The 27,869-nt window shown below is 40.2% G+C and overlaps 1 protein-coding gene across 1 annotated transcript in view; it reads right to left on the bottom strand.

The window, feature by feature from the left end:
• Nucleotides 1-26,832, bottom strand: part of LOC120872846 (craniofacial development protein 1) — a 105,223-nt gene extending 78,391 nt beyond the window's left edge. The window contains exons 1-5 of the mRNA XM_040253511.1: nucleotides 26,617-26,832; nucleotides 22,175-22,292; nucleotides 20,008-20,225; nucleotides 19,582-19,708; nucleotides 7,722-7,841 (exon numbers count right to left, since the gene is read on the bottom strand). Of these exons, the coding sequence (XP_040109445.1) occupies nucleotides 7,722-7,841; nucleotides 19,582-19,708; nucleotides 20,008-20,225; nucleotides 22,175-22,292; nucleotides 26,617-26,680 (647 nt within the window). The 5' untranslated portion in view covers nucleotides 26,681-26,832. The remainder of the gene's footprint in view (nucleotides 1-7,721; nucleotides 7,842-19,581; nucleotides 19,709-20,007; nucleotides 20,226-22,174; nucleotides 22,293-26,616) is intronic.
• Nucleotides 26,833-27,869: the final 1,037 nt, after the last annotated feature.

The following is a 27,869-nucleotide window of genomic DNA, read 5'->3' as shown; positions in this document are numbered from 1 at the left end:
ATTCATCAGCTGTCAGTTTGTGAATGTCTACCATGAAGGAGTCTCAAACTGGAAAGTGAAGGACCCCAGCTCCCTAAAACAGCATGTCACAAAGGGGACACTACTGGCATTTGGGGAAAGAAAATTATCTGCATAAACTGTCCTAAGCACTGCAGGCTATTCAGTACCCCTGAACCCCGCCACTGAGTACCAACGGTCTCATGTGGCACCAAACTCTCTCTCACCACACGTTCCTGAACACCTCCTGATGGCGGAACCACATTCACTAAGAATGACAAAGTCACATTCAAACATTAATGGCAAAGTCAAGAACATCTACTTACAAACAGTAATAAAATAAGGGCAGGGCCAGCCCTGAGTCAGCTGAAGTAAAATCCCAAATTATCATCAAACAGGAAACCTCACTAAGTAGAAAGCTTAGAGCTGGCTGTGGGAACAAACCAAAAGTCTTAAGCTCTCTCCTTACATCCAACATGAACTATGACAAAAGGAAACTGCCTTATCTTTTATCTAGCCATTTCTTTTATAATGTTACTGGACATTACAGCTTTCCACCAGTCTCTTTTTCCTATAGCAGAGCTTATATATAGAACTACACATGCTTTAAAAGAAACCACGGTCAAAGGAACCTCTTGGTAACACGTGAATTCTCCTCTTACGGCTCCTTGTCCTATCCAAAACTGTGTCCAACTTACCACCTGACCCAGAAATCTCATGCCCAGGTTCATACACATATCCCTACAAAAACTCGTACATGAATGTGTGTGTGTGCTCAGTCACTCAGTCGTGTCTGACTCTGTGTGACCCCAGGGACTGTAGCCCACCAGGCTCCTCTGTCCATGCAGATTCTCTAGGCAAGAATACTGGAGTGAGTTGCCATGCCCTCCTCCAGGGGATCTTCCCAGACCAGGGACCAAACCCAGGTCTCCTGCACATGAATGTTTAGAGAAGGATTATTTGTAATAGTCAAAAAGAGCAAACAATCCTATGTCCATCAACTAGTGAGTGAATAAACAAAACAAAAAGAGGTACAGTCATATGATGGAATACTATTCAGCCATAAAAAGGAATGACGTACAGACACAAGAACGGGCCTGAACCCTCGTGGTCCGGTGGTTAAGACTCCGAGCTCCCGAAGCAGGGGGCACGGGTTCCATCCCTGGTTAGGGAACTAAGATCCCACAGGCTACAGAATGCAGCCAAAAAAACCAAAACACATCATGCTAGTCAAAGAAGCCAGACACAAAACAAGAAATGCTGTATGATTCCATTTATATGAAATGTCCAAACAGGCAAATCTAGACAAAGAGATAGATTAGTGGTTTCCTGGCGGTGGGGAAAAGAGAGGTGTATAAAAATGGAGACAGACAGCATTTTGGGGGGAAGTGCTGCACCATGCTGAATACACTAAAAACTAAAAATGGCATAACTTAATTGGTAAATACAGTTTAATATAGCTATTTTTAAAAAGAGATAAGGTACATCCAATTTTAAACTATTAAACGAATACTATTTGTTCTCTTAAAAACGAATATGAAAGATATCACAGGTCATGTCTAGAATGCCCACTTTTTTCAAATGATCTTAATTATAATAATTAATTATATACAAATTAGAAATGTTAATAAAATATTTATAAATATATAAAAATTATAAGTATATAATTAATTGTATGCTGCTAAGTCGCTTCAGTCGTGTGCAACTCTGTGTGATCCCGTAGACGGCAGCCCACCAGGCTCCCTCATCCCTGGGATTCTCCATGCAAGAACACTGGAGTGGGTTGCCATTTCCTTCTCCAATGCATGAAAGTGAAAAGTGAAAGTGAAGCCGCTCAGCCAAGTATGACTCTTAGCGACCCCATGGACTGCAGCCTACCAGGCTCCTCCGTCCATGGGATTTTCCAGGCAAGAGTACTGGAGTGGATTGCCATTGCCTTCTCCAATTAATTGTATAATTATATAATTATGATTATAATTAATTATAATAATTACTAGTAAGCACTTACTTATGATATTTATTCTTTTGAAACAAGCTGATTCTCTTCTTCTGGGAAGGGTCCTTCTCTGGCATTCAGTAACCTCATCATGTATAACTACTCACAAGCCCACAAGCGCGTGCCACCTGATGAGGCATTTCACAAGAGCATCAAACCTGGAGGTGGAGTCAGATTTTTGAGGTAGCCTGTCTTTTTTTCTGCTATTGATGTAAATATATTTTTTGTGAATAATTCGGAGGTCCTTTCTTCACTGTCAGGCAAAAAACTTGAAATATAATTTTATCTAGCTTTGAGATGGTCCTCTCAATGGAGAAGGCAATGGCAATCCACTCCAGTACTCTTGCCTGGAAAATCCCATGGATGGAGGAGCCTGGTGGGCTGCAGTCCATGGGATCACGAATAGTCGGACACGACTGAGCGACTTCACTTTCACTTTTCACTTTCATGCACTGGAGAAGGAAATGGCAACCCACTCCAGTGTTCTTGCCTGGAGAATCCCAGGGATAGGGGAGCCTGGTGGGCTGCCGTCTATGGGGTCACACAGAGTCGGACACGACTGAAGTGACTTAGCAGCAGCAGCAGCAGTAGCTTTGAGATGTTCCTCTCAATGTGACTGTAACACTTTAAAGGTAAAATGGCCTAAGAAATAAATCAACATATGTCAGAAGTCTGACTGATCAATAATGAGATTCAGATCAAAAATTAGAAACTTTTCCAACCCAGTGCTGTGGCTATGTTTCATTTTTATTGCTTGAAGTAAAATGCTCAATGATCTCTATCAAAAGACTATATATTGAAACTTAAAAGTCAACAAGGTTTGATTAACTCATGTCCAAAGAGTTTGGGAGAGATCAACGGCTCAGACAGACCCTGCTGTATGAAGTGAAGGTCCTGGGGATGGATGGCTCAAATACACTCAGTACCAACAGGTCTTCAACCAGCAGTGTGGCACTGTGAGGAATCCTCTCTCTTCTATTTTTGGGGCAAAGAGTGCTAACCTGATACCACTCAGGATGATGTCTTAGACTCAACAATGAAGCCTTTTTTTTCCCTCAACAGATCGAGAAGACAACACAAAATTATACAGGAAAATGATGTCTTGAACCCTTATGTTTTACTGGTTTAGATCATTTTCAGTCTATAAAGAGGAATCTAAAACAGTAAGCCCTTAATCAAACAAGTTAATGGCTCTGGCTGGGATTAAAAACTTGAATGGGAGTAACGGTTGCCCACTATTGGAATAAAGTAAGTAGTAAATGCTGGGTTGAAGACAAGCAGTGAATGTACCGGCCAAACACCCACAAACACTGACAGAAGCTGGATTCAACTGGTCACCAGGGCTGGAGGGAAGTGGAGGGTGAGAAGTGGATAGAGCACTTAGAGTAAGAGGACTAGGAGAATTCAGACACAGCAGGATGAGCGTGGTGCTGCTTCTACCAACTGTAGAGTTAGCTGTCATCTCTGATTCCTGCCTCCAGTGAAAACTGGATGTTTGGTTTACTCTATCCCCAAAGTATAAACTTTAGATTTTTTAAGCCAAAGCAGTGTACTATTTTAAACATGTGGAGGAAATGCATTTTCAGTTACAAATGTTTGCTCCTGTGATTCTAGCAAAGGATGTGGGACAGGATGTTTTACTCTCCTGCTCTGGTTTTCCTGTATTGCTTAAATCTGTTTAGAGAGGAGAAAAATAAACAAACAATGTGTTTCTCCTGGGCAATCTCTATTAACTGAAACAATTCCAACATTGAAAAAAAATTTTACTACGTTAAATAAATTTCATTTAATAAATTTGGTATCTCCTGTAGACTCTTCTGAAGACTTTCCACACCATGGGTGTGCAGCCTGCAGCACATACTGAGGTCTGCACTGATAAAATGTTGTTAGACACCTCAGATCAACTGAATTCCTTTTGACCCTGTCTTTTCCCAAGCACAACAACCACTGTGGACATTTTTTGAGATAAACCTCAGAAAAATGATCATGTCAACTTTGAAGGTTATCTTCTGGATTTATTGAGAAATTCAAAGTCAATGTATCATTAATGAACTGTGTCCCTGTTTTCATGTACAAACTGTGAGGACTTTTTTACTCAGTCAGACATATCCTTGTAATCTTGTTATGTTTCATTATAGCTTTCAAAGAAGCTCAGGTTCCACTTTACCCCATCACGAAGGAGTGAGTTCATTAACCTGCTAAAGGATACTGACCCATCGGGAGGCCCCTGCGTCCGTCTCCACACTGCTCCTTGCCCCAGATGCTGTCCCGTACGGGTGTATCGACAACAGACTCTCTACTTGATCCAATCTCAGTCAGGCTCCTTTGAAACCTCTTCTCCATGAGGTCTCAAACTTGGCCCCCCTCCTTGTTGGGCTTGCCGAGCTCAATTTTAGCAAGAATCCTGCTAAATCAGGTTAAACAGAATCGCCCACCCGTGATAGCTGATCACGATCAGTATCTGAACAGTTTCCTCAGTTGCCACCTTTGACGTATCAGTCCTTGGCCCGCCTTCAACGAGAACCCTGTTGGGTCAGTGAGCCAGAACCCTCTCACTGCTGCTGTCGCCCTCAGCACCGGCCCATCCACAGACCCTCCTCCCAGCCCTCACCTGCTCCCTGGCCACAAACCCCAGCTCTTTGATGCATGTAAAATCAAGCCTGAAAACTATAACGAGGTACACACGAGTCAGAATGGTCATCATCACAAAATCGACAACAAATGCTGGAGAAAGCGTGGAGAAAAGGGAACCGCCTTGCACTGTTGGTAGGAATGTAAACTGATACAGCCACTGTGGAGAACAGCAGAGCTTTCTGAAAAGACTAAAAACAGACCTACCATGTGACCCAGCAATCCCACCACTGAACATACACCCAGAGAAAACCATCATTCAGAAAGACACATGCACCCCAAGTGTTCACCGCGGCATTATTTACAATAGCCAGGACGTGGAAACGACCTGCACGTCCGTCAACAGAGGAATGGATAAAGCAAACGGGGCACATCTACACAATGGGACATCACTCAGGCAGAAAAAGAAAAATGAAGCCGAGTCCTTGTAGAGATGGCTACGGACCTAGAGACCGCCATACACAACGGAGTTAAGTCGGAAAAACAAATACCGTATATTAACACATATGTGTGAAATCTGAAAAAATGGTATAGATGATTTTATTTACAAAGCACAGATAGAGACACAGATGCAGAGAACAAACGCAGGGGATACCAAGGGGGTAAAGCGGGGGGAGAGGATGAACTGGGAGAATGGGACTGACATATATACACCAAGACACTACGTATAAAATAGGTAATAATGAGAACCTGCTCTATCAGCACCAGGCACTCTACTCAATGCTCTGTGAAGATCTAAATAGGCAGTAAACCCAAAAGAGAGGGGATACATGTATACGTATAACTTTGCTATACAGCAGAAATTAACACAACATTGTAAAGCAACTGAACTCCAAAAAAAATTAAAAAAATAAAAAGTTAAGCCTGATCTTTCTCCCCTACTGTGACAATTGTTAATACCTACTGTAATAATCCTAAATGAATCTTCCTTGCATTTTAACAAGTAGAGGATAATTTTTTCTTTCATGAGCCTCATTGGCCAATGGAGTCCCCAGCAGAGAAAGGATGGAGGGAGGAATGGGATATTTCGTTATTTATTCCCCTGGATGATCCATCGCTCAAGCAAAGCTCTCAGCTCCTGATTGGAGGTCCTTCTTATCCTCACTGCCACAGGCTGCTCCCTGCAGTGCCCCTCAGGTCGAGGGGTGGTGATGGAGCCTCATTATTACTAATCCCAAGGATACCACACTCTCACTATCTGTGTAGTCTTTCAGTACACTGTGAGTTCTTAAAATCTCCTAGAGGTGTCCCAATTTGAGGATGCCATCTGTTTCCTTCTGGTTCCCACTAAAACATAGCAGATTTCTTATCTTTGAAAGGTTAGTAGCTCTTTCTAAGAAAGCAAGCCATGAATACAGAATACAGTGAGATTTTCATGACTGACTCAGTGACTTAAACAAGGTGTCCTTGCCAAGATGCCACTTCTGCCTCCTCCGGTTATCTTTAGAACTATGGTAATAGTATTTTCTGAAACATGTTGTTTCCAAGTAGAATCTCAAGAAACACCCAAGGAAGCTAGAAATAAAAATTATGCTACTTGAAACTAACTATGCTAGAAATCTAAGGCAGAAGAAACTCTGACTTTATTTCCATCCGCATTTAATCCACAGTAACATTCACAGTAACACTTTCACTAAATGCAAGAGGCATTGTTTAATAATACCAGATACAAGCCTGTTGACCCAGAGATAAGCCTGCAGAAGGCTAATTCTATATGTAGTCTAGAGCAGTATTAGTTAAATACAGGTTGTAAGAGATTGTGAAATTGATTCAATGGGTTATAACATTCTTTCAAAAGACATATACTATACATAGGTCTCCCGCATTGCAGGCAGACGCTTTAACCTATGAACCACCAGGGAAGCCCTAATACTCACATAATAGACATAAAACAGAAGTCACCATACATATCTGTATTTATGGACAGACTAAGTCCTAATGTGGGGCCTCCCTGGCGGCTCAGATGGTAAAGCACCTGCCTGCAGCGAGGGAGACCTGGGTTCGATACCTGGGTTGGGAAGATTCCCTGGAGAAGGGAATGTAGAAGAGAACTCCACTCCAGTATTCTGGCCTGGAAAATTCCATGGACAGAGGAGCCTGGCAGGCTACAGTCCATGGGGTTGCAAAGAGTCGGACACGACTAAGCGACTTTCACTTCACCTAAGTCATAACGTAAGATGTCTTTCTTATTGTGAGTGGCAGTCAAAAAAGTCTGAAAGCCACTGGTCTGCAGAGAACCCCTCTCAGACAATATAATAACTAGAAAGCCAAAAGCATGTAGTTTCAGCTTAGAGCCTCCTATTTTTATCTCAGCCCTTGTAAAAAAAAAAAAAAAAAAAACACACAAAATAAAACTTCACCGTTTTAGGGGGAAAGGATGAAGCAAAAACTGAAAGGTCAGCAAATCAACTATAGGTGACTTGTTCCACCCTAAACACCTCAAGAAGAGAGAGCTCCGCTCAGGAGTCAGAGGTGATCAGCGCTGTGATGGGAGCGAGTGGCCCATGTTCACCACTCTCGAGGCGAATGCCCTGACTCCTCCTACTTAACTGTCACCTTTACTTCTTACATGTAGATTAAGAAGAAAGAAATTTTTCCTTCTTCCACGGAAAGAATTCTAGTCTTCAGCTCAAAATAACTCATGTACTATGGAAAGTATGAAGGGAGAAAAACTGTTAAGTTCTTGACAATGTGCTAATACAATTATTTGTAAGTCAGCCTTGACCTTTTTTTGTTCTGAGGAGATTCTTAGGAAGGAAGTATTCAACTCAAATCTTTATTACGTTATGATGAACTGCTGATATTCACATTCAAAAACCATTTTTTAAATGTGAAGTCTACTCTATGTTCACCTCTGTGGCCAACACTGTAAACCAGGACTTTGCTCAGAGTCAAAGAAGAAGCCTGCATCCTCCATTCTGCAAGTATTTTTCTCTGCATCCTCCATTTTGGCAGGTATTTCAGCAAAGACAGAAGAGCAGCAGAATTCCTGCTCTCACGAAAGGAGCCATGAGAGTTACAGGTAAGGGCGCCCCTGTTGTGAAAACAGCTTCTCCAATGTGCCAGGTACACCTGGGCCTGAGACTAGACTACTCACCCTGACCCGGCAGGAAGTGATGGTACTGCTGAAGGGATGTTAGACTGGGGTTTTTCTTTCTCATTTTGCTTGAAGAAGGATTTGGCTTCTTTAGATGTGGCATCCACTTCCTTAATCACCCTGTACCAAGGAAAGAGACACCAAGTTTATAAGCGGAAGAAAAGGAGAGAAACAAAATCTAATAAAAAAGGCATAAAGAACCAAGGAAAAATCACTGGGCTTTCTGTAAATTCTGGCTGCTGAGCGTTATGGTTAAAATTTACTTTAACAGTTCTAGACAGACATTAGCCCTTATTAATTCAAAAAAGGAAACAGCAGCAGATGGAAGTGATGTCTCTCAAACCCCCTCCATTACTTCTGTCACATGACCGTCACTCTGAATCAGAGCCCACGTGAGATCACCAAAGTGAAGCCTGAAGGGCTCTCCCACTGCACCTCACGTGCATATTAGTGCTCACGCTTAAGTCAAAGTGGGAACAGGGATGTGGAGTAATTGCGAGAAACACACTGGCATTATTTTAAGGAGAAAAGCAACAGTATAAACAATTGGGATAACCCTAAAGAAGGCTCCTGTTCTGTTCCTAAAACAACCCAAAGATGAAACAAAATTCCTTAAAACTGGCTACACAGATAGTGATTGAGGAGTGAAAGAAAGTTACCCGATTGAGAACCCTGTCCAATTTCAAATCTAAGAAAACTGCCCTCAATAACACTGAGTCCTAAAGGATCAAATGAAGATATGAATTTGATACCAGAAACTTCAGATAAAGAGGGGAAATGCCTTATGTCTGCCTTGGGTTTCCCAAGCGAATACAAACATCTAAGGAATTTTGTTTAACTGCAATCTGTCTGTCGGAGGGTCCAAGATTATGGTGTTATTCTGAGTGTTCAAACAGGTCATTCACAATAATGACAGACAAATCCTATATTCCAGATTTGCAAAGAACAGAAGTCCTTAGCTTTTCTTTTTCCTTCTAGGCTTCTTGGGACTAGAACCAAATTTTTATATTAAGAACTATCTCACTCTGGTACTATTTCACCATCACAGGTAGCACAAAATGAGAGTTGTACATCTAAGAATCTTTGGGACTTTCCTGGTGGTCCAGTGGCTAGGGCTCCATGCTCTCAATGCAGGGGGCTGAACGTTGATCCCTGGGCAGAGAACTGGATCCCACGTGCCACAGCTAAAAGATCTCACACCCTGCAACTGTATGGATCGAAACAAACTGTGGAAAACCTGTCTCCTGAGAAACCTGTATGCAGGCCAAGAAGCAACAGTTAGAACATGGAACAACGGATTGGTTCAAAACTGGGAAAGGAGTACATCAAGACTGCATACTGTCATCCTGTTTATTTAACTTATATGCAGAGTTTGTGTGTGTGCTCAGTTGCTCAGTCGTGTCTGACTCTTTGCAACCCACGTTGCCCGCCAGGCTATTCTATCCATGGGGATTCTCCAGGCAAGAATATTGGACTGGGCTGCCATGCCTTCCTCCAGGGGATCTTCCCAACCCAAGGATCAAACTCAGGTCTCGCACACTGGAGGTGGATCCTTACTGTCTGAGCCACCAGGGAAATGTGAAATTCACACTTCACCATGTGAAATGCCAGGCTGGATGAACCACAAGTGAGAATCAAGACTGCTGGGAGAAATACCAACAATCTCAGTTATGCAGATGATACCACCCTAATGGGGGAAAATGAAGAGGAACTAAAGAGCCTCTTAATGAGGATGAAAGAATACAGTGAAAAAGCTGGCTTGAAACTCAACATTAAGAAAAGCAAGATCATGGAATCTGGTCCCATACCTTCATGGCAAATGGAAAGGGAAAAAGTGGAAGCAATGCCAGATTTTATCTTCTTGGGCTCCAAAATCACTGCAGATGGTGACTGCAGCCATGAAATAAAAAAATGCTTGTTTCTTGGAAAGAAAGCTATGACAAACCTGGACAACATATTAAAAAGCAGAGCCATCATTTTGCCAACAAAGATCCGTATAAGTGAGAGATATGGTTTTCCCAATAGTCATGTAAGGATGTGAGAGTTGGTCCATTAAGAAGGCTGAGCGCCAAAGAATTGCTGCTTTTGAACTGTGATACTGGAGAAGACTCTTGGAGAGTCCCTTGGATTGCAAGGAGATCAAACCAGTCAATCCAAAAGGAAGTCAACCATGAATATTCACTGGAAGGACTGATGCTGAACCTCCAAAACTTTAGCCACCTGATGCAAAGAGCTGACTCACTGGAAAAGACCCTGATGCTGGAAAAGATTGAAGGCAGGAGGAAAATTGGGCAACAGAGGATGAGATATTTAAACAGCATCACCGACTCAATGGACATGAATACGAGCAAACTCCAGGAGATAGTAGGGGACAGAAAACCATCGAGTGCTATAGTGCATGAGGTCTAAAAGAATCAGACTCAATTTAGCAACTGAACAACAACTGCTGTCCTAAGAAAGTCTCTCCATGTATTGAATACGTCAAGAGTCAAAAACAGAGGGAGAATCTATATGATAGATTAGACCATTACTCCCCAAATAAATACTCCTTCCCTGTTGACCAAGAAGATATTCCCCAAGCCCCACAGACGATGAGCTTGGATATACGACTTCAGTGGTCAATGAGACATTAACTGATTTGAGAGGAAAAGAAGCTTTAAACGTATTTGTGCTTTTTTACTTGTCCCTTGAATTCCTCCCTTTAGCCATAAGAATATACCTCAAGAAGCTGCTGGTCTAAGACAGAGGAAAGACACATGCTGCAAAAGTCTCAACCCAACCAGCAGCTTGGACACGAGCCTAGATGAACTGAACTCGATATCTAGAAACACATGTGTAACAAATAAATGGGTATTACTGTATACCACTTTTGGGGGGAATGGTCGGTAGCATTCCTGTACCAACAGCTAACACATTTACAATTCATGAGTAAGAACACTGATATCTAAGGAGCTAAGTTACTTGTTCTCATCTAGAGATTAAGTAGCAATGCTAGAGAGAATCTTTTAACTCTACTTTCCAAATATGGTTGCCATAAATTTCCCAGCTCCCATGCTGTCCAGAAACTGACACTACCCCAGCGAAAAGAGAGGGTATGTCACCCCACTTGGAACTGAGTGGGCCTTTGTGGCTGCGTCAGCTCACAAGGTTCAGGAGAAAGGGCACTTCTTAGACTTGCTGAGAAAAGTGATACGGAGCTTCCAGGTGGCTGTCTCTCGGAATGCACCTCTAAAACCCCACATTACCACATAAAAAGTCTGTCTGCCTTGAAGCCACCATGCTGGAGAGAACACACGGGAATACCGCAGGGAGAGAGAGATATCTAAGGAGCCCGTTCCAGATCCCAACTGTTTGAGTCTTCCTGGCCCAGACACCAGACAAGGAAGTAAATAAACCATCAAGATGGTCCCAGACCAGCCACTAAGCCCAACTGCAAGACAGGCTCTGCATGAGAGCCATCTAGCTGAGTCCAGCCACCCCATAATTAAGAAAGATTATGATAAAATAATGGTCTGAAGTGGCTAAATTTTGGGGTGATTCCTTACACTACAATAGAAAAAAAAAAAAAAAACAAAATAAACTTTTGTCCAAACCTGAGAGCTGCAGAGTCCAAGAATACTGGCCTGGAAAGTTGCTTTAAATCTCCTTGCCCTGGGCAGAATCTGGGGAGACCTAAGATGGTTCATGAATTCTTTCACTTGGAAATGGTGGTCTGAACACATGCTCTACTTTCTATTTCCTACCAAAACCCTGCCAAATAGTGGTAATAAATTTACAAAAGCAGAACTATACAAGGATAAGAACAGGAATAATAAGAGAAAGATATCAATTAAACTTTTGAAGGTAGAAAGCAAACAAACATGTTAGCAGTTGACTGAAGTCTTTGGTCTGCTCTCTCAAGCTGTAGCCATGTGGAATGGCCAATAAACAAGCCATATCACCTACAAAGGTTCAGGAAACTGAGATACCAGGAACCTTTGAAGGTGGAGGAGAGGAGTGGGGTTAAAACCAACTGAATGTCTGTATCAGGAGCACCTAGGTCCCAGATTCCCTTCTCCACAGGCTACTGACCCCAACCAATCCAGCAGAATCCATTACTTGGCAGAAAGATGAGAAACCACCGAAGTTCTAGACTCAAAGGGCAGGGCTGAAGTTTCAAGACTCATTCTCAAAGCAGACAAATTAAATCAAAGTGTATCTACTCAGATTTCCCGTGCCACAACCACCCCAAAGGTTATGTGTTTCCTATGTGTTCGCATGCACGTGTTATTAGATGGAGCTGCCACCTCACCTGTCCTGGACTTCGCACCAGTAAGAAACAAATGTGCTATGCTACTGACGTCCTGGGTTTGTTACCCCAGCATAGCCTTACTATTACATCAATTTAACTGACAGGAATTTCAGAATAAGAGAAAATATGGGAGGTTATCAACAAAAAGAAAAATTTCCTAGAAGGATGAGTTTCCACAAAATGGTTGTTCCACAGAACATCTGACCCAACAATTTACTTTATTTCTTTATTTAAAATAAATATTTTGACCGCACCAGCCACCTTACAGGATCTCCGTTCCCCGTCCAGAGATCGAATGCAGGACACAGCAGGGACAGTCTCAAATCCTAACCACTAGGCTGCCAGGGAACTCTCATGACCCCACAGTGTAGAAAGTCCCACATCCAGGCACAGCATCAAGAAAGAAAGTTCAGAAGGCTAGTGATGAGAGAAGATACAAATCATGTGCCCCCAAATTACAGGGAGAGTAAAAGAAGCCTTTATGCAAAATATGCTTTGTTTTCTTATTTTACCACAATATGAACAATATGTTTCTGCCAGCAATCTAAGACAACTGAGTGGACATTATCTAAAAAAGCAACCTAGGTGCAGGCACTGTGTTACATGTGAGACACAGAAAAAGCTGTAACATGGTCTCTGCCTTGACTGGCTCACAGTCCACTGGGATAACCAATCATGAAAACAAATCATAACGAAATATGATATATGGTAAGTGCCATAAAGCAAGCAAAGAAAAAAGGATAAGCTGTGGGGAAAAAAGTATAAGGAAAAAGCATCTCTATAAATTTATTACTGTCAAAATCTTATTCATATTCACTAGGGAAAAAAGTTCTTATCAACCGGAATATTTCTCTCAGGGATTCTGGTAAAGGACACAAAGGAATAACAAGCAGACTACTGCACACTGAGGCTATGTCTAGAACTCCAGTTTTAACAAGCAATGAGAAGAGATCTGCAGGAATTCCCTGGAGGTCCAGTGGCTAGGATTCAGTGTGCTCACTGTCAAGGCCTGAGGTCAGTCCCTGTTCAAGAAACTAAGAGCCCGTGATCCATGGGGGCAGCCAGAAAAAAAAAAAAAGAAGGGTGGGAGGAGCTGTCAAAATATCTTCAAGTAAGAGAACAGTTAAATTATAGACCATTTCTAATATACAAGAGGGATCCCTGTCAGGAAAAGGCCCACCAATAGCAACAGCTAATTCAAGTGCTATCAGCAGAAATTCCATCTTAACTTCATTTTCACTTAATCAGAACTTCCTGAAAAGTCTTTATTTAGCAGAAACTTTCCATGACTGGCCTCTTCCAAAAGGTGAATCATTTAGGAAACTCTGAGCTAACTAGCTCAGCTGGTTATATGATAAGGAAGGGTAAAAAAAAGTACTATTTTTCCTCATTCTCCAGTGTTAATGAGCTACACATTTTTCAAGTGGAAAAAAACTGAAACAAAATGGTAAAAACTCAAAATTTAGCATTTAAAACATATTAAGAAAAAAACTAAAACGCCAATCTTTGCTAACGCTACTTTATGCTTATACTTATAAATTCTTCCCAATAATTATAGCTTTTTCTCACATTTTTTTAAGATGTAGTAATGCTCTTAATTGATACAAAGACAGACAGAGCAGAATAATGACATCAGGAGATTAAAAGATATGCTCAAATCCATTTACCAAGTTTGCATCAGTTAAAATTCAGACCCTCCAAATTCTTACATAATGTTCTTTATAATACATAAATTTAACTATAAATACTTTAAGTTTAAAAAAGTGCTGCCAACATGCCAGTTGTTATCAGAATTTTTGTTTAGGAAGAAAAATTCCAGAGAACTTTCCCTTAGCATGTTATATGTCTCTGCAATATGTATGTTTGAACAAAAAAGCATATATACTACCTTAGAATATAAAATATATAAATATGTGAGTGTGTATATTTATTGGGAAAAAAAAGCGTTTCCTTTTTCATATTTGTTTCTTTGATAGAAACTGGGCTGCCCTCTTCTGACAAATGACAGAAACAGCAGGCTCCCTGCATACTCATCCAGTATTTAAAATCATGATGCATTTGCTTAAAAAATGAAATAGGGGGAAAAAAGTTTTTTTAAAGAAAATTTGTGTCAACTATATTTATAAGTATTAATAAATCCACAAAACTTAATTTGGTTAGGAAATTTAATGATTTTTCATAACAACAGTTATTCACCAGCTTTTCTTACTCTGTCAAGTCAGTGGTAGAGTTATAATAAATCTTTCTCAGATATACTGTGTGACACATGGGAAATAACGCAAGCCAAGAAAGAGTTCCAAAAATTTAAAACCTATATTCCTAATGATATATTACATTTTCTGTATTTTTTGTAGGACTTCCAAACATTAGAGGCTCTCCATCAGTGTTCTACCACCCTCTGTCGGACAACTCAATAGTTCCCAGTGGATTTCTGGCAGCAAAATACATTCTTAATTCACATCAAGATTTATTTAATGGATCCCAAAAAGGATTATAAGGGAAAAGACAGTCTTTGTAATGGAGAATCCCTACAGATATCGCCTAAGCAGTCTAACTCATCAGCACCAGTGCTGGGTGGTAATGACGTGACGCGCTGAGGAGGCCAAATCATCACCAGGGTAGTATTTTTGTCTCAAGTGATTAACATGAAGCTAACCACGAGGAAACAAGGCACCCGCCAAAACTGAGGGACATTCTGCCACACAGATGGGCTCTTCACACTAAATGCAGAGGGTAATCCTGGACTGAATTTTGGACTGGAGAAGAAATACAGATATTAAGAACATTTTGGAATAACTATGGAAAGATCTGACTAGAATTGTACGTAGAGCTACCAAAAATGTGAGCTGCAAACTACCTGCTACTGGTCTAACAAAAGATAGGTACAAAAACTGTACTTAAAAACTCGCCTAGAAATTTGATAATGTCATAATATTCAAGATAGGAATGATGAACTCACAGCATTAAACAGAACATACACCAATTACTGCAAAGCACTCACATGTGATATTACTATATTAGTCATGTGCAGTTAGACCATACTACAGGGAGAAAGTTTAGGGTTATTTTCTCAATTAAAACCCCAAAATGTGATAAAACGTAAGCATTTCTCTTTACAAATTGTTATTTTTATAATCATTTTAATTTTTAATAACTAAGAAAATAAAACTGTTATAATTTTTTAATCCTAATTTGCTGATGGCAAAAAAAAAAAAACCCCACACTGTATGTCTCTGCAAAAAAAAAAAAAGCTCTTTTTTTAAATATCTTTTCTGAATGCAGCAGAAGTAATAAACCACATGATGATAACAGAAGTGACTTCAAAGAAATGAAGGGCAACTGAGGTGAAGCTGATTTTACTCTATGAGCCCTCACACACTGGGCTTGGTTTTCGATCATACAGGGCTAAAACCACAGTGAGTTCTTTGCAGAGATGTTTTAGCTAGTAAAGCAACAAATTCACAAAAACTTCTGCAGCATTTACATATAAAACATGAATAAATAAGCTCAAAATCAAAAGAATTATTTGAAAGAAACACTACTAAATTCAAAAGTCAATAGAAACAGATGCAAAATTCCATTCTTTAGCATTGTGGCCTTTTGGGAAAGAAGTACTTTCTGTTGCTAAACTGAACATAATAAACCATTCCAAGGACATTAGTAAAAGACCATATCAATGATGTTTGCTTGGAAATCTTGGTGAATCTGTGACAAAGAAGGTAGTTCAAGTTTAACTTTCCAATGACACCATGGCTTGAAGTATTTGGGATCTAGCTTATGATAAACTATGACAAAGTTAGCAAAGCGTTTCTTCAATGCAATTTGAAGAATGACAAATTACTGCTGATATGAAAATTATTTTAATATTTGTGATTTAAACATGAGGGTGATATTAAAAAGTCTTTTTTAAAAATCAGTTTCTTGTTAATAAACATTAACTGACAGTGATCTGTATAATAAAAGTAGGATCATATGACAACAGATGAAATTCGAAGTGTAAGTGTTTGCAAGAACAAGTTCCAGTGACACAGCTGCAGGACAGGGAAACAGTTTAGATTAAGGAGTCTGTGCTAGAACATAAATCAATATACTGCTTCCTTCGCTGAGAAAAATCTTAATACAAAACAAAAAACCCCACTATTCTGAGCACAGTAGGAAAACTTGTGAATCATGTAAAGGTAATGCATTAAATTTAAAAGACTGTATTTGATAAACTGAAAGCTGATCATAAATGTGGATATATTATATATGCTGAGGTACAATGGTTTTGAAGAAAGCGCCATACGAATGAACTACAGAAAAAATTTAGTGCTTCCAAAAGAGAAACAATAACCATATGGTCCCCAGTTCTAAACATCTCAATTAGATAGTAAAACATGCTTATCTGTCTGCTTTGTTGAGTTTTTTTTCAGGCTTTGTTTTGTTTTTTTTGAGGGTTGGGGGGCTGTGGCAAGAACCTTGAAGGATATTAAGTTTCTTGGCCAGGAATTGAACCTGGGCCCTCAGCCGTGAAAACAGAGTCCTAATCACCTGATCGTCAGGGAATTCCCATTTTGGTGTTTTCGACAATCTTAGTACTTTCATACATGGATGAGACTGAACATATTTTTCAGAAGCAAATAAATAATAAGAGCAAAAGTGATAAAAGTCTGAAGAACAGTGTCTGCAAATTAACATGTTTGATAGAATATTTTGAATTGTATTTTCCATAAAAAAAAATCCACACATAGAGAATTCATGCATCCAGAATTCCTTTTTCCCACTGAAATATGACTTAAATTTAATTATATAAAACATTTAATTATAACTTGACAGGATAAATGACTGGAACTGACTACTGATGAAGCATGGAAGATGAAATCGGAAAACACAGTTATTACTAATCATTTCATGAGGGACCTAAATCAAATCATTACTCTCTATGCCTTAAACTTATATAGTGCTGTATATCAATTATTTCTTCAATAAAACTGCAAGAAAAAAAAAGTTATTAATGACTTCATTTGGAAAAAGTAAAAATGAAAATCCTGAACTTATTGAGACTGCCTTAAAATCCACACATCCATCTCCATTAATTTTACATTATTGCAGATTATTATTTAAACTATCTGTAGTGAAGGACTTTGACATAAAATTGTTTCAACCTGTTGCAGAGCAGTATTATTGTAAAACACAATCAAAAGAAATTATTAGAAAAATAAATTTAAAAGAGATACAATACAGCCTTTTGAGATGGATTTCTTTATGATGAATATTATTTTTTAAAAAATTAAAAAGAAAAAAAATTAAAAAGAAGACAAGGAAGAACACCAACACAGAAACAGTAATTTACAAATACATTATCCTCTAGGAGTAGGGCTGTCACCAATCCCACTTAGACTAGATAATTAACGAGAAAGAAATAAGCTATTTTGACACATTAAAAACTGCAAAAATTAATATAAACAGTATTTTTTCAAAGTATGTGTCTAGATATTAAGAACTGATACTCTATTCTTAGTTTCTTGTTTCATAATTAAAGTGGATTCCTTTTATCAATCACTTACACTCACACTTTCAATGACCAACATGTAGAGTTACTGGGAATTCCCTGGTGGTCCAGAGGTTAGGACTCAGTGCTTTCTGCACTGAGGTTGGGGTTTCAACCCCTTGTCCAGGAACTGAGATCTCACCAGTTTTTTCTGGGTACAGCCAAGGGAAAAAAAAAAAAAGAATATAGTTGTATAACTCTTTTCCTTGTCTGATTTATGTTCATTTTGATTGTATATACTGAAATGTAACTTTATATCTGCATGTTAAATCTCATTGTTAAAAGTGTGAGCTTGCATTTTGTATCTTTTTAACATACTTTTCTGACTCCTTTTGCTGTGTTTTAGGAAAGTATTGGTCTGCAACAGGCTGAATATTTAAAATCAGGATCCTTCACTAGAGTGAGTTGAGAGAATAATCTGTATTAATGTGAAATCTACTGGATGTGAGAGTTACACTGAGTCACCATGGAAGATATCTTTGTTCTTAGGAAACAGGAATGAAGTATTTAAGAGTGAAATGTCATGAGACCTACACTTCTTAAAAGGTTCAGCCAAAACAAAAGAGAGAAACACTGATACAGGTGGGGGAGAAAGAGGCAAAACATTTACAGGTGGTGAATCAGTATGACAGGTATATGGATGCTCATTGTAATACTATTCTTAGAACACTTCTGTAAGTGTAAAATTTTTGAGAAGAAAAAAGGAGGAAAAAAAAAACACAAAAAGAGTGGAAATATCTATGTACGTGTGCTGAGTACTCAAGTCGCTTCAGTTGTATCCGACTCTTTGTGACCCCATGGACTGTAGCCTGCCAGGATCATCTGGTCCATGGGATTCTCCAGGCCAAAATAATGGAGTGGGTTGCCTTGCCCTTCTCCAGGAAATATATATATATATATAACTTAATTCATAGCAGAAAGTAACACAACATTGTAAATCAACTGTATTCCAATTAAAAAAAGAGCCACAACCAACAACAACAAAAAAATAATAAAAGTTTTCCTTCACATCATTTATAAAACAATGCCAAAACTTTTTCCAAGATATATTTTCACTAGATGAAACAACTGTTGGAAATTAGATATTATTTGTTTTTAAGAACATCAACTTTAAGGAAAATAACATTACTGATTGGCAGGTAATTCATTTGTTCTCCTCTAGCTCTAAATTACAAACCCACTGTTTTCATATTAAATTTTTTTTAAATGGGAAAGAGGAAAATTCTAGGCATGTGGCTCTCATCCAAAACAACCCAAGTATTAAGTCTGTACTGTTTTGCTAAACTAGTAACAAATCTATGAATCAACTGAAAAAAATAATATTGAGATGAGGAAACAGCATCAGAATCAAACTTCTCTCCTAGTACTCTGAACTGTCACCGGATTTCAAACGTTTTATTGGGGCTTATACTTCAAAGTTAGGGAAAGTACTGAAGGGAGAAGGAGCCCAGACGCAAAGCACGGCGGCAAGTAAGTGGAAGCAAGCAGTTAGTGCTCAGTTTGTTGTTGCTGTTCAGCCAACCACTCCATGCTGCCCCAAAACTATATAGCCATACGTGAAAGGACATTTTCCTGCTCCCTGATGATTAATGGAGCCACTGTTTTCCTTGAGTTCAAATATAACTCATCCAAAATATTAAGATATGTTCGAAAGAGGACAGATGTCTAACATCATTTAGAAAGATGTTCCTTTTTAGGGGCTTGCCTCTCTGGTAGTCCAGAGGTTAAGAATCACCGTGCAATGCAAGGGACACCGGTCTGATCCCTGATCTAGAAAGATTCCACATGCCTAGGGGCAGCTAAGCCTGTGCATCACAACTAATGAGCCTGCACTCTAGAGCCCGCGCTCTGCAAACAGAGACGCCACAATGAGAAGCCTGAGCACCGCACAAGAGAAAGCTCACATGTAGCAACGAAGACCCAGTGCAGCAAAAAAAATAAATAAAATATATATTAAAAGAAAAATGTTTCTTTTAAAAAGAACTGATTTTGGGGAAAAAAAAAAGAATTAAGTTTCAAGTTTGTGAATGTCATCTTACCTGACTTCTTCACCAGCAAAATCAAACACCTTTGTAATTTTAACTTTTTCTGCTTCTTTAGGTTTCTCTAGCCTCTCTGCTTTGACCAAATGACTTGAACTTGTCTCTTCAGTCTCCTCTCCTGTCTATGAAAAAAGAAGTGTAATAAATTTCACATTAGGGAAAAGATCCACCCAAATATATTGTTTCCGGCTAGTCTTAACACGTTTCATCTTTAAACACTTAAATACTCACTGAATTGATATGATTAGAAAAGCTTATGTTTTCTCCCACAGGGAATGCTTTACTTTTCACTTAGTAGAGTTACTATTAAAAAGCAGCTAATCAGATTTCTGCTGTAAGCCTCAAATCTCGGTTTGTAAATTTAAAAAATCTATCTGGGGAATTTCCAAGAAGCATTCATCCTATTGACCTGCTAACTTACTCTAACGTGTGTCCTTGCGGGCGCTTTTGACTTCGGGCCTACATCATTCAGGAAGCTGGCCCACAGCTCGTCCTCCTTCTTCTTCCGGGCATCCTCCGCCTCAACGCCCTTTTCCTGCCCTGGTGTGGCATCTCCCTCCTCGCCACTGCTTCCTCCGGAGCCCTCGCTGGCACCCTCTTCGTCCTCTTCTTCTAGTGAGAGGCCACCTTGTTTTCTCTTCCTAGTCACCAACAGTAAGAAGGAAGAAGAAAGATAAGACAAACAAGCAAGATAATTTCAGTTATTCCTTCCTGAATTCCAAACATGTTGGAAACTTCAGAAAACTTTTAAATCGGGACGACTGACTTAAAGGACTACTTACCTCACCGTGTGGCATGATGAGTGGGAGAGGTTAAGCTAAGATTTTGTGGAAGAAAAAAGAACTGAGCTCTTAGAGTTACCATTTTCCAAAAACACTTAGAATCAAAATCTACTCTTCTACTTCTGAATCAGGACTAGCTGTTCTCACCAAAAAAACACCAAAAATCACCTCAATCAAAAAGAGGGCTCTAAGAACATATATATGCCAGATACTTTTAAAAGTCACTTCATTTGGAGAACAGATATTGAAGAGAGCCTCAGATTTATTCACACTGTTTCTTTCTAGAGTTCTGAGGGAGTAGGGAGTAGAGAATCCATTTTCTTCCAACTTTCTGAAGATATGAAAGCTGGAATACAGAAAAACTCAAGGACAAAAGAACTGAGCCAAGACTTAAAAGAGCAAATTGTTTCCTAAGACTATTCTGACTTCAAGTGAATCATCTAATACTCAAAATTCTTCTACAATCTGCTTTTTGCTTCAATGCCCAGGAAGACAGAAATACCAATCAAAAAGAATAAAAGACTTCTAATGAAAGACTCCCTTATCTGAGTTAAGTAACTTGTGAGAACTTTCACACTTTTTTGTTGGGAGTGCAATTTAGTACCAGGCTTATAGAAGGTAATTTGCCTATACCAATATATCTATATTTTTTACTACATATAACCCTGGGGCAAACAATTCTACTTCTCCACAGTCTGATTTATAAATATACAAGGGTATAAAGACAAAGAATATTCATTGTAGTCTTATTTGCTGTAGTAAAGATATGGACAATCTAAAGGTCTCTCAAGGAATGTTTAAACAGAGTAGAGCCTGTCCATGAAATGCAACCCAGTGCAGTTACCAAAAGGAAAAAGGTACAGCTAGAGGCACCGCTGCAGCACCATCACCAAGGTGTGAAGTAAGGAAAGTGACAAAAGGTACGCAGGCCACACTACTATTCACACTGTTTTTTAGAGTAGGAGGTACAGCGTCTTGTCTACTGGTTCACTGGTTAAGACTCCCCGCTTCTACTGCAGGGAGCACGAATCCAATCCCTGGTCAGGGAACCAAGATCCCACAAGCTGTATGGCAAAAAAATTTTTTTAAGTAGGAAATACAAAATACACACTTAGATATATATATATACAGAATGAGGGGCTTCCCAGGTGGCTCGGTGGTCAAGAATCGCCTGCCAGTGCAGGAGACACGGGAGACTGGAATTCAATCCCTGGGTCAATGAAGATTCCCCTGAGGAGGAAATGGCAAACCCACTCCAGTATTTCTGCCTGGAAAATTCCACAGACAGAAAGGCCTAGCAGACTACAGTCCATGGGGTTGCGAGGAGTTGGACACGACTTAGCGACTGAACATGGCATGCACAGAGAAGTATTTCTGGCAGTGTAATACTTCTGAAACAAAGCAACAAGAAATAGGAATGGGATACATATTTTTTCTAGTAATTGAGCTTTTCTTTTCTCTTTTTGCAAACCAACAGCTTGTAGAATCTTAGTTCCCCAACCAGGGACTGAATCAGGCCCTGGCACTGGATGCATGGAGTCCCAACCTCTGGACCACCAGGGGATACCCCAGTTTTGCATTTTAAATCAGGTGCACATATTACCTATTAATTTTTTTTATTAAAGTTCAAAAATTATTAAAGCTTACCAGAGAATAAGAATTTAATCCTAAAAGGTCACCAAATATTTCCCTCAATGAGAAAAAGGTTAGAGACTGGCAGCAAGAAATCTGTCATCAGACTAATGCCAGCAATCTGGAAGGCTGTGTCAATAGCCCCTGACGTCTAAGGGCCTTGAGGGCAGCATCACCTGGCCAGAACGCTCTCAGCCTTTCTTTTTGTCCCTTTGGTTTTCTGTGTCTCCTCTTCACCATCCACTTCATCTTCCTTCACTAATTCATTTATATCATCTTCACTATACTCTCCACCTGAAATAACATAACACGGTGGTCAGACAGACAGGAATAAAGGCTTTCACATGAAGATGACACATTTTCATTATGAAAAACTAGTACTTTCCTTTGTTCTTCACCAGACAGAAATATTTTCTGAGGGCTGTCCTCCCTGTTCCTGAAGACTAAGATAAGTTCCCCTACTCCAGGCCTCCAGGAGAGTCCATTACCTCACTCTACTTATATTTGCAATTTCTGCTATGCTCCACCCACCGTAAGGACATGGATCAGCATGTCTTTACAACTATATGAACAGAAATTCCAAATCTACTACTGTCACTTTTCAAAGAACAAACTGATGTTTTTACCTCATCATGGATATTTCAAAAGTAAGCAAAAGTATCTTCTCTTATCAATAAAAGAGGTTTAGAAAGAGGCTTACAAACTTCAGGTTAGACAGAAAAAACAAATATGTCAACTTCCCATCTTCAGACACTGACATTCAGGGTCCCCAACAAAAGTGCTCCTTGGATGACTAGTCTGATCACTTTTTGTGGGTACCAGTCAACAAATCCTGTACACACAGAGATTCAATCAATTTTTTTCTTTTTTATTTCACATAAGCTTTATTGCAAGTATAACATTCCAAAAAGCACACAAACTAATGCACAGGTCACTGAAATTATGCAAACTGAACACTCCTGTTTAACTAGACCCAACTGAAGAAGCAGAACATGAACAGCTTTGCAGAAGTTCCTTGTGCCCTGCTGCAATCTAGATACCAGCAACATCCCACAAAGAAACATTATCTTGAAGTCTAATGAAATAGATTAGTTTTATCTGTTTTTGAGCCTTAAGCAGATGCCTACAATAAGAGCTCTTGCATCCAGCTTCTTTCACTCAACATTTTATTTGTAAGTCACCTTGCCTGGAGAATGGGGTCGCAAAGAGTCAGACATGATTGAGCAACTAACTCTTTTATTTCACTTTGCATGGAGGTACAGCTTCTTCATTGTCATCCCTAAATATTATTTCATTATATGACTATACCACAATTTATTTACCCATTCCTGTGTTGATGGATATTTGGTTTGGGGCCATTACAAAGAGTGGTATTTTGAATATTCCTCCAGATCCATATAACTATTAAAGGTTTAATGTACAATGAACTAGGACCACCAAACAACCGAGGAAAGTCTCTAATATCAAAGGCAAGACTGAAAACAGAAAAAATTCAGAGGAAACAAAACTAGGGAAAAAGGCGCTGGCTGTAGCTCAGTGGTTCCTTCGACTACAGAGTGATCAAATTACCCAATTACCCTCTCTGAGGCTGGTTCGAGACCAGCAGATGCTCTCCAGTCCTTAAAAAGAAAAAAAAAAAAAAAAAAAAGGCAAAACGAGGGAAAAAAACTTTTATAATTAATATCCATATAGTAATAAGATACTTGCACTCACAAAACAAGAACATGATGCTATTTAAAAGTTTTCAAACAACAAAAAGAGTTATTAAAAATTAAAAATATTGAAAGGTCACATCTTGAAGGCCCAATACTGGTGATGAGGACAACAAAAAAATAAAGCACATGCTGCACCACGGCTTCAGAAGTTCCTGGTCTACAATGTCAAAGAGCTTGAAGTACTGCTGATGTGCAACAAATCTTACTGTGCTGAGACTGTACCCAACATCTACAAGAAATCCAGTGTCATGGTGGAAAGAGCAGCCAACAGGGCCATCCAAGTCACCAATTTCAGGCCATACGGAAAGAAAACAAACAGCTTGCGTACACATTGTATTTGTGTTAATAAAAGCCATAAAACATAGAAAAAATATAGAAAGAGAAAAATACTCAACAGAAAAGGAGGATGTTAAAATACTGAAATATTCACATGAAGAAAAAAATCAGAGTTAGAAAATAGAGGTCAAAATGGAAGAAAAGAGAGTATCAGTCCATAAGGTAACATAAGAGTGAAAAGTGAAAGTTGCTCTGCTGCAGCTGCTAAGTCGCTTCAGTTGTGTCCATCTCTTTGCGACCCCATGGACTATACAGTCCATGGAATTCTCCAGGCCGGAATATTGGAGTGGGTAGCCTTTCCCTTCTCCAGGGGATCTTCCCATCTCAGGGATTGAACCCAGGTCTCCCACGTTGCAGGCGGATTCTTTACCAGCTGAGCCATCAGGGAAGCCCAACATAAGAGTAAATATACAAATAATGATTCCAAAAAAATAAAATGGAGAAAACGGTCCCCTTCCCAAATTTAAAAAGTTCCATAAGGCCAAGACCAATAGATGAAAACAGACTCATACTAAGGTATAGTATATCACTGTGAAATATCAGAAAATATCAGGAACAAAGATTCTATGAGCTTCCAGAGACAAACAAATTTTATGGAAATGAGTAAAAACTAGCAACAAGAGACTTCTTAAAATAATGGAGAAATATCTTCAAAATTCAGATAGAAAACTATTATAGAATACAGAACTACATACCAAACTATTAATCATGCCCGAGGGTCACCTATTTATTTTTAGATAGTCATGGTCTCACACATGAAACAGTTTCTATCATCCATCTTTCTTCAATAAGCTATTTGAGGATTTATTCTCATTTTGGTGGAACACACCAAGAATGAAGATATCACGGGACCCAAGAAACAAAGAATCCAAAAGAAAAAGGAGACAAAAGGAACATCCAGAGTGGTGGTCAGGATGGAAGATTTTAAGTTTAAAAATGGTAAAGCCAAGTCAAATCTGAGCAGGTCAGAAGACAAAGAAGGACTTCAAAAAAGTGAATCATTATTTAATATATCAAAATGTCTTGGAAGATGATTTAGACAATTTTGAGAGTTTAGGATCAAATCAGTATTAAGTACATAGATGACTAAACAACAACAAAATGGCAATTATTCACTCCAAAGAAATCTAGTTCAGGAAAAGCAATAACTGTATATACCACATGATTCAGCCAAGAACCTGGTGTCCACACAGTCATTACGAAAAAGAAATCAATACCAGTCTAACCCAAATTAGACATAGGAACATTGGCAGGCTGGGGATTTTAGAAGGTTCTGAAGTTGAAAAAGTCTATGTTTTGGCAGTGAGGAGAAAGACTCAAGAGGGTATTAAAAGAAGACCTAACATGGATCAGTTATGTCAACAAACAATGGAAATACCAAATTTTAAAAGAAAGCAGTTTCTTCTAGAGAGAACTGACAGGGATGATAGGTGATGGAAAAGGTTCAGATTCAAAGTAAGTATTTCAGAAATACTTGACTATTTTTAAGCATACCCATGCCACCTTTTTGGCTTCATCGGGGTTCAGACGGTAAAGAATCTGCCTGCAATGCAGGAGACCCGGGTTTGATCCCCTGGAGAAGGGAATGGCAACCTAATTCGGTATTCTTGTCTGGGGAATTCCAAGGACAGAGGAGCCTGGTGGGCTAAAATCCATGGGATCGCAAAGAAGCAGACACAACTGAGCGACTAACACGGTACTTTTGACTAATATGAAAACTAGTTTTCAAATGATCACACTGGCCAATATCAGAAGACCAATGGTGGATAAGAACGGAACCTGGTAACCCAGTTGGGAAGCTATGGAGAGTCTTAGCGATAATGGAAGCTCAGTAAGAGCGAGATTACTGAGGGAGTGATTAGAAATCAATCTTCCACGTGGACTCAAACAGAACTGAATGATTATCTGGATCAAAAGAGTGAGAATAAGGTCAACTCCGACGGGTTTTTCGGCTTTGCTTTTACCTGAGCGATTGTACCAGCAGATACATCTAATGAGATGGGGGAGCCTGTGGAAAGCGCAGGATGGCGGACGGGTTAGGTCTGGGTGACATTTTAGCCCGGATCGGTTTACACAAAAACTTTATCTAAGGTCTGAAAAGGCAGCAGTGAGTGCAATCTTCGCTAAGAAGTAAAGGGGATCATTATGCCAACTTTTAAACAACCAGAACACTTCTGAGGACAGACAGTGAAAAGGTTATATGTGGGACATGCCAGTTAGCAACTCCCTGGGGACACAAGGTCTGCCTTTCAGAAGAGCTCAGGGTGGGTGAGAAAACGCGACGCCCCAACGACCGGCAGCGTCTGAGTTCACTTGCAGGTTCCCGCCCTCCGAGGTGGGGCGGCGGTCCAATCCAGGCCACCAGGAGCCGCTGCGCGAAACGCCGCGGCGGACGCAACCAGGGCCACGCGGGTTGCGCAGAGCCGGCCGGCAGGCGAGGGCGCGGGGCGGGGCCGCGGGAGGCGAGCGCTGCCCGGCCACCGGGCCCACGCACGACGGGCAAAGCGCGCCTCACGTGAGCCGCTGGGCGGGGCGAGTCGCCTCTCGCCTCAGGCGGAGTCGCTCACCCGAGGGCACGTAGTCCTCGTCCTCCTCGGAGGTGGAGAAGTCTTCAGAGTCGAATTCCTCCATGTCGCTACCGCGCAGGGTCTACAGGGGCGAAGCAGCTGTGCCCAACGGCAAAGCTCTAGGCATAGAGCGTAGTGGTGCGAGACAGGAGGCGGTGGTGGGGCGGACCCCCGCAGCGTGGAGCATGCGCAACGCGTGCTACGCGCAGCCAGTGCGACACTTCCGGGCCAGAGCCTCGGCCCTGCAGACCCGGGCTCGCTGCTGTGGCGAGGCATGCTGGGACGAGTAGTCTTCAGCGCTCCGCCGCTTCTGAGGGGATGTATCCTTGAAGCAAAATTTGTTTGCCTGTGGGAAGACGGCCGACCTTTGTTCAGGAGTTGACGTTTTTGAACTCGCTTACTTGTGAAAATTTACTGTCACCCCAAAATCAAACATTTCGGTGCTTTCTGGGTTTATTTGCGGACATGTGCAGAGAGTGAAAATTTGGAGTTAACCAGTGGTGGGTAGTCGAGATTGGAGGCACATGATTCACTATATTACTTCAGCTCCAGAAGTGTAAATAAGTGTCGGATTCGCAGTCTATTTCTTGCGGCGGTTTTTCATCTTTGGGCTGTTAGAGATTTCGCTGTTTAAAACGACGCTGAGCGTAGTGCTAGGGGGTGCTGCCTAATGTTCATAAGCGCAAGAAGGCTGTGATGTACCTTATGGAGAAAAATACGTGTGTTAGATAAGCTTCGTTCAGGCATGAGCTATAGTGCTCTTGGCCATGAGTTCAGTGTTATTCAATCAACTATACGGTACATCAAGAAAAATGAAACTCGCTGATCCGTACGTGAAGCTGCTCCGAAAAGTGCTAAAGTGACATCCATAGTGTGCGAGGAAGCTATGGAATAGATGGAAAAGCGGCTCAGTTTGTGGATTCGAGATGACAACTGATAAAAAAGAGTCTCTTGGACAGCATTGTTGTGAAACTAAAAGCCAAAGAACGTCTCCACTAGTGCTGGAAGGCTTGCACATTTCAAAAGTCAGCATGGTATCGGTCATGTTAACCTTGCAGGTGGGGCAAGTTTTGCAGATCTGGAAGCTGTGGAACTCAAACAATACTTGCTAATTGTTATACAGGAAGAGGATATATGAAAGAGCAGGTTTTCAACGCTTATGAAACTGGCTTATTTTACAGGGATGTTGGCAAAAGAACCTATATAATGCGAATAACCTCCAATGCCACTGACTTTAAATCATTCCAGGAATA

The sequence above is a fragment of the Oryx dammah genome, unplaced genomic scaffold (assembly GCF_014754425.2).
Source record: "Oryx dammah isolate SB20612 unplaced genomic scaffold, SCBI_Odam_1.1 HiC_scaffold_13, whole genome shotgun sequence".
NCBI classification, from domain to species: Eukaryota; Metazoa; Chordata; class Mammalia; order Artiodactyla; family Bovidae; genus Oryx; species Oryx dammah.
This window is presented reverse-complemented; position numbering and strand designations above follow the sequence as displayed.